The sequence below is a fragment of the Myripristis murdjan genome, chromosome 1 (assembly GCF_902150065.1).
Source record: "Myripristis murdjan chromosome 1, fMyrMur1.1, whole genome shotgun sequence".
Taxonomy (NCBI): domain Eukaryota; kingdom Metazoa; phylum Chordata; class Actinopteri; order Holocentriformes; family Holocentridae; genus Myripristis; species Myripristis murdjan.
The window spans coordinates 6,369,293-6,379,958 of NC_043980.1; the positions used below are offsets into that span (position 1 = coordinate 6,369,293).

At 42.0% G+C, this 10,666-nt stretch overlaps 1 protein-coding gene across 1 annotated transcript in view; it reads right to left on the reverse strand.

Moving 5' to 3' along the window:
- LOC115357954 (B-cell receptor CD22-like) overlaps positions 1 to 10,379 on the reverse strand; it is a 28,554-nt gene extending 18,175 nt beyond the window's left edge. The window contains exons 1-4 of the mRNA XM_030049719.1: positions 10,352 to 10,379; positions 9,676 to 9,906; positions 8,897 to 9,166; positions 7,949 to 8,212 (exon numbers count right to left, since the gene is read on the reverse strand). Coding sequence (XP_029905579.1) covers positions 7,949 to 8,212; positions 8,897 to 9,166; positions 9,676 to 9,906; positions 10,352 to 10,379 — 793 coding nt within the window. The remainder of the gene's footprint in view (positions 1 to 7,948; positions 8,213 to 8,896; positions 9,167 to 9,675; positions 9,907 to 10,351) is intronic.
- Between the last annotated feature and the right edge of the window lie 287 nt (positions 10,380 to 10,666).

Sequence of the window (10,666 nt, forward strand, 5' to 3'; positions counted from 1 at the left end):
TTCGGGTGAAATTTCAGGATGAACCTAAAATGCATTATAACCTTTACAGGTGAACTTAATGTGACCTTCTGTAAACTTTTGAATGCACATGTCCAACTGTTCAATGTTTCAGTACTTTTTGCACAAGTTGCTGTTCTCTAACAAGGAGTTTAACGGCAAAATTCACATCAGGTGTTTGATCCATGAATCAACCAATAAATTTCCTGGTTCAATTAGAATTGGTATTTAAACAGTCCTCCTCATCATGCTGTTCACATTTTGACATCATGAGACCAAGACGACACCTAACAATTGATCAGCAGCACCTCGCCATTGCGAGGCTTCAAACAGGATGTTCTCAGACGGAAGTGGCCACTGAGCTTAGAGTGTTACAGAGTGTCATCAGCAGGTTGCAACAGAGATACAGAGAGACTGGAAGAGTCACAGAAAGGCAGTAGCGGTTTTAGGCACGGGCGAAGCGGGCAGCCGCCCGGGGCGGCATATTTTCATGTCACGTGGGGGGCGGCATGAGCGCAAAAAAAAAAAAAAAAAAGAATCATCCATTTTCTATTACCGTATTCATCTGAATATAAGACAATATTTTTTCCACTGAAAATGCCCTGAAAAAACGCCCTCGTCTAATATTGGGGTCTAAGCAAATACACATGTATTGTGCTTGCATATAAACCAGTAGGTAGGCTCGCCTGATGCCGCGATTACCGGCGAATGGCCGCATTGCGCAGTCAATAATCAACCATGTTGTCTGTGTCACTGTCTGTTGTGCTGCTGCAGCCGCGTATGAACAAAAGTTGATTTATAATGAGAGGATGGCAGTATGTGTGTGCCGCTCACCTGTCAGATCCGGCAGACCCGGCCGGGTGGGCGCGGCACCTGTAAGCATCAAGCCGGTGCCGCGGCCGGCCCGCCTGATGCTGACCGGTGGCTTTTTTTTTATGTAAACAAGATTTTGTCCATATAAAAAGTATTTTTCCAAAAAAAGGTATTTGTGCAGGTGTTGGCGCCCCTGCTCTGGGAGGGGGGCGTGTAGCCGCCAGAGGGGCACCGGTAGCGGCCGTTATCGCTTGGAAGTTCTTGCTCCGCGCGCGCACGCACGCACGCGCGCGCGACTAGAACGGAAGGGCGCAAGGCAGTAATTTCGCCCAGGGCGGCAACATGGGCAGAACCGCCACTGCAGAAAGGCATAGAAGTGGACGTCCTTTGGCCACATCCCACACTGATGACCGCTTCATTGTGAACAGTGCCCTGTGGAACCGGATGATGAATGCCACTCAACTCCAGGCACGTTTAAGGGAGGTGAGAGGCACCCAAGTGTCACGTCAGACCATTCGAAACAGCATGGTCTGTGTGCTAGACGACCTGCAAGGGTACCTGACCACACCACCAGGCACAGGTGTCATCGTCTTGCATGGGCCAGGGAGCATTTACGCTGGACGAGGGACCAGTGGGCCTCAGTGCTGTTCTCTGATGAAAGCCCATTCATGTTGAGCAGAAATGATGGCCGCCAACGATGTTGGAGACGTCAAGGAGAGCACTATGCATCAGCCACTGTTGTCACCAGATGAGCCTTTGGTGGTGGTGGTGTTACTGTGTGGGCAGGTGTGTCTAGTCAGTACAGAACTGCCCTACACTTTGTGAATGGTACAGTGACAAGCCCATACTACCTGAATAACATCACTAATCCAGTCATTGTACCCCTGCATGAACAACACAGGCCTAATTTCATCTTCATGGACGACAATGCTCCATCTCATCGAGGTCGTATCATTAGGGAACGGCTGCTGGAGACTGGGGTACCTCAAATGGAGTGGCCTGCACTTTCTCCAGACCTGAATCCCATAGAAAACCTATGGGATCAGCTGAGTCGCCGTGTAGAGGCTCGGAGCTCTGTACCCCAGAACCTCAATGTCCTGAGGGCCGCCCTTCAAGAAGAGTGGGATGCCATGCCTCAGCAGACAATAAGTCCACTTGTGAACAGCATGAGACGTCGTTGTCAAGCTGTAATTGATGCTCAAGGGCACATGACAAGTTATTGACACTGACATTTTTTGTTGTGGTATACCCACCACTGTTGTTGGCTTTTGTTTCAAGAAATTGTTTGAGACGAGGAAATCACCAGTGCATGCTTCTACTTAAATGCCCTACTTTCATGATATAATATCACTGTAGCGTGAACTTTTTATATTTTCCGTAAATTTCACCCGAAAGCCAAATATCCCTAAGTTTTTGTGAGTACTGTAGTTTGCTATCCATGATGTTTTTTTTTTTTGTTTGTTTCTGTTGTGTACTGTATGTACTGTAACTGGCAAGTAAAGACTCCCTCTTTTTAAAGATTTAAGGCTGAGCTGCCCCCATTTGGTGAGAAGTGGTACTGCAGCTGGCTGGTGCCCCTTGGCTGCCTCAGGTGAGGCGAGGTTACTTTACTTTCATTCACTCATCTTCTAAACCACTTATCCTCAGTAGGGTCGCGGGGGGTTGCTGGAGCCTATCCCAGCACACATAGGGCAGAAGGCAGTGAAACACCCCGGACAGGTCGCCAGTCCATCGCAGGGCAGACAGACAAACACTGACATTCACACACAATCATATTTAGCTTCTCCAATTCACCTAACCTGCATGTCTTTGGACGGTCGGAGGAAACCGACGCAGACATGGGGAGAACATGCAAACTCCACACAGAAAGGACCTTGGGTGGGAATCGAACCCAGGACCTTCTCACTGTGAGGCGACAGTGCTAACCACTGCACCACCGTGCCGCCCCTACTGCCTGCTTTTTATAATACATTTTAGGTCTACATTCCTATTTTGTTGCTTTATGTTTGTGCAACATGTTAAAGTGTCTCAACACAACAAATGTGCTTGAATCAGCTCTTTCAGTTCTTGTTCATTCTCCACCTGAGGTCTTTATTCCCTCACCTGCACATATAGTCAACAGAGTCAAATGAGAAAAAATAATTCATTTATATTTTCGCTGAGTGACTCATTAAAACAGAACATTAAAGCACGCAAATGGTACACTGTTTCAAAGAGGTATAAAATAAGCAAAATTACTTGATTTGACCGTTTATTACCGGTTAGCGACATAGGCTTCTGAAAATGTTACATAAACCTGTAATCAAATTGTATTCTGACAAACTATGCACACGGAAGTATTAAAATATTTACATCTACAGTCAATCAGACATGCAAGCATGCGGCAGCGGTGACAACCCATTCATCCGTTCACATTTCAAGGTGTTTACCGTACTGTACACATCTTCACTCTCAAGTTTCAAATATGCTGAATTAAAAACATCTGGACAAAAATGTCTAATTTCGTTCAGTTAGGAGCCTTCCTAAGCAAAAAAAGACTATTCCACAACAGCCTTGGGCTCCTGTCGCAATGGTAAACTGTAGATTTGTGAAATTCTCAGCAAAATCTACAGGTTTGAACTTGAGCGCAAACACAAGCGTGGTTAGAGTCAGGTTTAGGGTCAGGGTCAAGGTTAAGGTTGGGTTTGGGGTTAGGGTTAAGGTTAGGGCAGAGTGAAGCGCTACTGTCCAAGGAAGCATGTGCGAGAGTTTCACAAATCTAGGGTTACCATCTAGCCTCAACCGGAACATGGCTTGGGCTCTGAGGAGTTTTAGCATCTATTCACTGCAAAATAGCTCCATTTACCTCTAATATTGCACTGCTAACTTCATACTCACCATCATAAACACTCTCTCTCTCTGTCTCTCTCTTACTTCTGCACATACATTCTGTGAATCTTAACATGTTAAAAATGAACCACAGAATCATGTTGAGAGTCTGGGGTCTTTCTGGGGATGTTGGACTGTGCTGTACAATGCAGACAGATCCTCCTCAGAGTCCTGACTTCTGGTTCAGAGAGAGAATAAGCAAATTAGTGCTCTCTGAATATAAGAATATATAATAAACAATATTATTTTATTTTAAAGTCACAACATTGATTGAAAAACAGATTAAAACAAATAAAAGCATTATTATAAATATCCTACACAGGGTTTAAAATGAAGACCCGCTCACCCCGGCTCAGGTTTGGCTCTTTTAAACTTGACAGCAGCATATTGAGCTTCTTGGACCTCCTCTTTCTGTCTCTGGGGTCGATGCATCTTGATGTTGGAGTAGAGAGGATCTTCATGGTTCTTAGGGAAGACGATGGAGGTGTAAAGAAGCTCATCCTGCTGCTCTGTCTGTTGTCTCAGTGCTGCAGCTGATGTGGTGTCATATACAGGGTTTAGCTGCTGGGTAGACACCACACAGACAAGATTTTAGAAAACTCACTTTCTGGACCGACACCTACACCCTGACATCTAATAATAAAGCTGCAAATGAGGGATTCAGGCTGGATTTTCACCTCAAGACGACCTTTTTTTGTAGGTCGGCTAAGCCACATATTGCATATATATTAAGCTACGACCATTCCTATCCTAATAAGCTGCTTCTTTAGTCACAGAAAAGGGCTTGATGAAGGACAGCAAGATAAAGAGAAAAGGTAGAACTATGAGGAAGAGTCAATCAGGTGACAGAGGAAAATATTATTTATTTGGGTAAGAAGGTTTGTGAAACAGGAATATGAAGTGCTCCTCGATCAGATGAGCTTTTAGTTATTATTGTTATTATCAGCTTTCATTATTATTGTTCTTGTTCTCCCTATTATGAGTAGTCGTGGTAATAGTATTTTATTGTTTTAATGGAATTATTTATCTCCTCTTCCTCACCTGCAGCGTGTTGTCTGGTCCCTCTCCTGGTGCAGACAGCTGTTTGGTGGCCCTCTTTCTCCTGGTTAGGAGAACGAATGAACAATAAAATGAATTGAACTACTCAATAAATAACTGTATTTTAGATAATCCAGACAAAACTATCAGACAGAACTCCTCACCTAATCCACAGAAGGAGACAGGTCAGTATGATAGCCGGCAAAACGGTAGCAGTTACAACAGCAGCGACTGATTTCCATGCAGCTGGGGTGTTCAGATCAGATGAAGACACTGACAGTTATTTAGGGGATTTAAAAACTTCTAGGTCTGTTACTGACTGATATCTGCACAAAAAGCAACAATACCTAATGTATATGCAGATAACACTCCTATGGGCCATATCCACCACTGAATGATGAAGAGGACTGAAGATGATTTGAAATTACAGCCCTCTTAAAATACAAGGTACACTCATGTAAATATGAAAACTCCCTTGAGTGATGGTGCAAAACCAAAGGGCTTTAAAGGACAATGTCACCATGATGCAAGGTTTAAGTCATTGCCTGCATTCCCTTATTGTTTTGCATCACTGTAGATCACTTTCCAGTGGTTCAGTGGTTTTGCCCTTATTTTGCTTTAGTTGGTTTTCTGTGTAGACGTTTAGGAATGAGCACTTTATAAATATTACAAGGTACAATGAAGAAGGTAATTTTAAGTTGCAGATGTCCAATATTAAGTTTACATTTGTCATTTGTTTGATTTTACAATCGACAACATGCTAGATTGCCATGTGAAATATGGCCAGCTGTGATTCTATTTCCAGGTTCAAATTCACCAGAATCCATCTCAATCAAAAAGTTAACAAAAGCAAAACAGAACCACACGTGATCTGTCTTTTCTCTTTACTCCCAGGCTGACATTGCTTTCTTTCTTAAATGAAGCCACACCAACCAGTGGGGCCACCCGACACTTCTCTAGCTCAGGACTGATTCCTACCCGAGCTTATTTGTTAAATTACATCAGTTTCAGACAGTCAGAGAGTTATTTCCCTCCAACCCACTTTTAATCTCAGAAACAGGCCCGACTGGCATCTTGTTTCACTGCTGTTTACATAATATTCTCAATAAATCGGGAATTCCTCTCATTTTTCATACGCCACAACCATGATATTTTTGATAAACAGTCATCAGTAATGTGGATATGATGATCAAGTAGGTAGATACTAAGAACAGAACAGCTACAACAGAAAACTGCAGTCCTTTACTGTAAAGTAACCAGGACAGGACTCTGTGTCTCATATATCAATATCAATATAATACACCTGATTCAAATGTTATCACATAACTGAGTGGACGTTAACAGCCAGTAACACACCTTTATGTTGTACGTAATCTGTTCCGGGGAGGGGAGTTTTCAGATCAATGTATTGAAATGTCAATTCTGAGTCGATTCTCATTCAGCTGCTACATAACAATATATCCTGATGTCTGAGGTTGTACCATGGCAGTGATTCAGTGAAAAGTAGGAAAAAGATTACTGCGCTAACATTAACATGTACAAAATGTAAATGGTGTAATGATACATTTAATTGGTTTTAGGAAGTATCCAAAATTCAGTTCACATGCGGTACATCATACTGCTGAATATTTTGTAAGTACTGCAAGTTTATTCCTTCTTTAATAAGAAAATGGAGTGTATGGTGTGTGTGTGTGTGTGTGAAGGTAAATGACTTACCTGTTGGAACATTCAACTGTAAGGTGGATCGATGACGTCCTCTTCTGTTTTGGACTTCACAGTAATATTCTCCACTGTGTTCAGATGTGATGTTTGTGATGGTGAAGGTCTGTCCCAATGCTTTTGGGGAGGCTTCATTCTTCTTGTACCAGGTATAATTAGCTGCTGGGTTAGCATCACTGCTGCAGGTCAGAGTCACTGAACTGCCCTCCACTATTTCACCAGAGGGCCACACTGACACTGAGGGAACCTTCGGAGCATCTGGTGGACAATTTATATGGAGGTAAAATTAAGTGTTTATCCTAAGGAAGGTTGTGACTTATACATTATATTACCTAATTATATATACTTAATTTGGGACACAGTTTTGATTGGCCAATGAATGCATTCAGAGTTGCATTATTTCTGAAAAACTATTTAATTGAAAAATATTTAATTAATACATAATGAGCCCAGCTGGTACATAATGAAGAATCCAGTCATATCACATCATCTATTCATATCACTCCATAGTAGAGTCCAATCCATTTTTTGTTTTGTTTTTGCAATACGCTGTGACAAAAAGAGGTTACTACAGACAAACCAAAGGAACATGAAAGATTTTTCCAGTGTTCATTTAATTTATGCAAGACATAGGCTACAACACTTTTGACTGGTGGTAACATGCTGAACTGCAATGTCACAATATTAATTTAGGTTAGTATAATTATGTTAATACGGTTGCATTGCTTCTAGACTGTTTTTTTTTTTTCTTTCTTTTTTTTTGGGAAACTTGTAAATAGTTTAATAAAAAAAAAAATCAGTTTCAATCAATAGTTAACATGTAAGGATTACTGAGTACTGAGATTACTGAGTATATAGATAATGTACAGGGGTCTGTGAGAGGGAAGATAGGCATCTATAGCAAAGACCAAAATCTGGTGTCAGTGTCTCTGGATCTACAGCTGTCAACACAGTCACCTGAATAGCCATCCACCTCCCCACCTGCCTACCACTTACCTTAGTCTGTGTTTTTTGCTCATTTTATTCTATGCCACAAAACTTGAAAACATGACATTTTGTTCTCTCCTTGATTTGCAGAAAAGTGAAATGCCTACATTGTTCCTAGTGTCAGGGCTGCAGATTTCACTAATGTTCAACAAAAAGTTCACTGCAGATGCAGAGATACTAATTTCTTCACCGACAGCAACCTCAACAAACCACAACATAGCTACAAAACAAGGGACAAGGAGCCTGAGTCTTGCTTATTTTCAACTGGAAACCTGTCGCTGTGCTACAGCCACCACAGCTGCTCCTTTCTCCACTGACAGGTAAAAGCTACAGCTGAGTGGACCAAGTTCTGCTGAAGCTGTCAAAAGACATTCTGGGAAAAGTAGTCAGGTTGAGTCAAAGTGGCTTCAAGAGAACTGTAAATCACAACACTTCTTCACAAAATAACTTTTGGAATGTACTGAAGACTGATGATATAATATAGTTTAATGAACTTTAATGAGATTTGCTAATGTTGTTTACTTACATTGGACATCTATCAGTACAGAAGAGGAGTTTATCCGTCCATGTTGATTCTCAGACTGACAGTGGTATGTCCCTGTGTCCTCAGAGCTGATGGAGGAGAAATTATAACTTCTCTCTGGTCCTTGAAGCAGAGTTTGGTTCTCCCTGTACCAGGTGTATTTATGCACTGGAGGGTCAGCATCACTGCTACAAGTCAGAGTCACTGAACTGCCCTCCACTATTTCACCAGAAGGCCTCACCATCAGTGAAGGCATCTTGGGACCATCTGGAAAATAAGTTTAAGGTGAGAATGTGTTTCTGCAGTGGCATATACTGGATTTAAATAATCAGACTAGATGCAAACAGCTGTGGAGGTAATGTCACTAGAAGTTTGGTGTTTCTAATTCCCAGTACAGCTGGGGAAGATTTTCTGAAATAAAAACTAAAGAATAGAATAGAATAGAATAGAAACTTTATTGTCTGTCCTTCAATAAAAACAGAAATTTGTCTTTGACACGGCTTCATCACAAATTAAAAAACACACAAACACATTCACACACAACAACAGATAAGAACAGTACAGCCTATTTTGTGCTATTTAAAACAGTTATTGCAGAGGGGATGAATGATTTCTTGTAGATGTTTTTCCAGGCCAGTGGGGTTCTGTATCGTCTGCCTGATGGCAGCAGCATGAAGGAGTGGTGCAGGGGGTGGGAGGGGTCCTCAGTGATGAGGGTGGCTTTCCTCACCACTGAGCGCCTGTACAGTTCAGTCAGAGGTAGTTGGGGTGTTCTGGTTATTTAAAGGTCTGCCCAGTGAGCACTGAGATAGGCTGTAGCACCATCCGCAACCCTTATGACGATAAGCGGCTTGGAAAATGAATAAATGAATGAATGAGTGAAAACAAAAGGTGGCAGATTTAGAATATTTGTTCTCACATGATATCGAGAACCAGTTACATTTCACTCACATTTGACATCAATAGATGTGGAGTCAGATGTCTTCTTCCCCAGCTTATTCTGCACTGTGCAGTAAAACTCTGCAGAGTCAGAGGACTGGATGGAAACAAAGTCCAGCTGTGGTCCTGTCCTGAAAGGTTCCTGGTCTGGATTTCCATTCTTCTTGTACCAGGTATAAGTAGCTGCTGGGTTAGCATCACTGCTGCAGGTCAGAGTCACTGAACTGCCCTCCACTATTTCACCAGAGGGACTCACCAACACTGAGGGAACCTTTGGAGCATCTAGAGGATAGTTAATCTGGATTAACTACAAAATGAGGATGTGTTTTATACTGTAGTTTTATACTGTGTCATACTGTAGTTAAACAGTGGTAAATACATATGTACATAGACCTAGAGCTTGGTTTGTAACTTGGCTTGAATCCTCTGAGCAGCTGAGAAACTCTTAAGAAGCATGAAATTTACAATGAGAATGTTTTTTTTTTTTTTTTTTTTTTTTTTTAAATCATGGAACCTATTTAAACTTTTAAAACTCCATAGTTGTGGGATGGCAGTCTTGTAAATGTAGGAGAAGAAAGTTTACGAGGCTAAAAATTATTTTGAATAAGTGATGAAGGTTTAATAACTAACTGGGTGATGGTAAATGTTCGGGATAAATAGCCAGATAGCCAGGGGCTGAAGTCCCTCTAAGGTAAAACATATTGAATACATGCTGTCCTGTTACAGTGCATTAGGTAAAAGCTTCCACCAGGTGGCATTATGTCACTGATTAAACTGTGGAATAAACTCACACACTGAAGGAGAGCGGAAATCTTCATGTCCTTTTACAGCACAGGAATAGCTGTCCTGATAATTAAAGTAATCTGCATAGGAAGGAGAAGTTCCTTCCTTCATTTTCTGTCCATTCCTGTACCAGACGTAGGAGGGACGACCAGCTAGAGGACAGCTGCTGACACACTTCAGCTCTGCCCAGGAAGAAGACTGGTAGATTGATCTGATCACCTGTACGTGCAGATCTGGATCTGTGAACATGGAACAGAAATGTCACACAAGCCCACACATACACACACACACACACACACATACACACACACACACACACACACACACACACACACACACACACACACACACACACACACACACACACCATTTTAGATGCTTTAATTAAAAGCCATCCAATGAAAATGTTACCTGTGACAGTTAAGGAGACTCCAGGTTCACCAGTGTATTCCCCTCCTGGTTGGTTTGTTATGAACCTGAACTTGTACACAGCTGAGTCACTCTCTCTCAGGTCACTGATTCTCAGTCTGCTGTGTGGCTTGTTACTGCTGTAATACCACTTATAATCATAAGACCTCACACGACCTTTGGACTTTGATCTCAGTTCCACAGGTTCATTATCCTCCTCAGTAAACCATAGTGTTTTTTTAACTATGGTAACATAGTAACTATGGTAATGTCTACTGTATGGGTATGTGTAGTTGCACTTCATTTCCACTGTTGATCCTTTTAAGGCACAGATCTTAGTACGAGTGTAAGTCACTCCCCAGCCATCCAGTCCCTGCACCACTGTAACACAGAGCACATCAGAAACCACAGATTCATCAGATTCATGAAAACATGAGAGGACAGACTTTGAACAGTAGTGAAGCTGATTCAGTAGAAAAGTAGCCTATGGTCTACTCTAGACTGATGATCAAGATTACCCAAAACCACTTTGGTTCTCACATCGCCTCAGTTCCACTTTAAGTGAATGAGACAAAGAGCTTAGGACCAGCT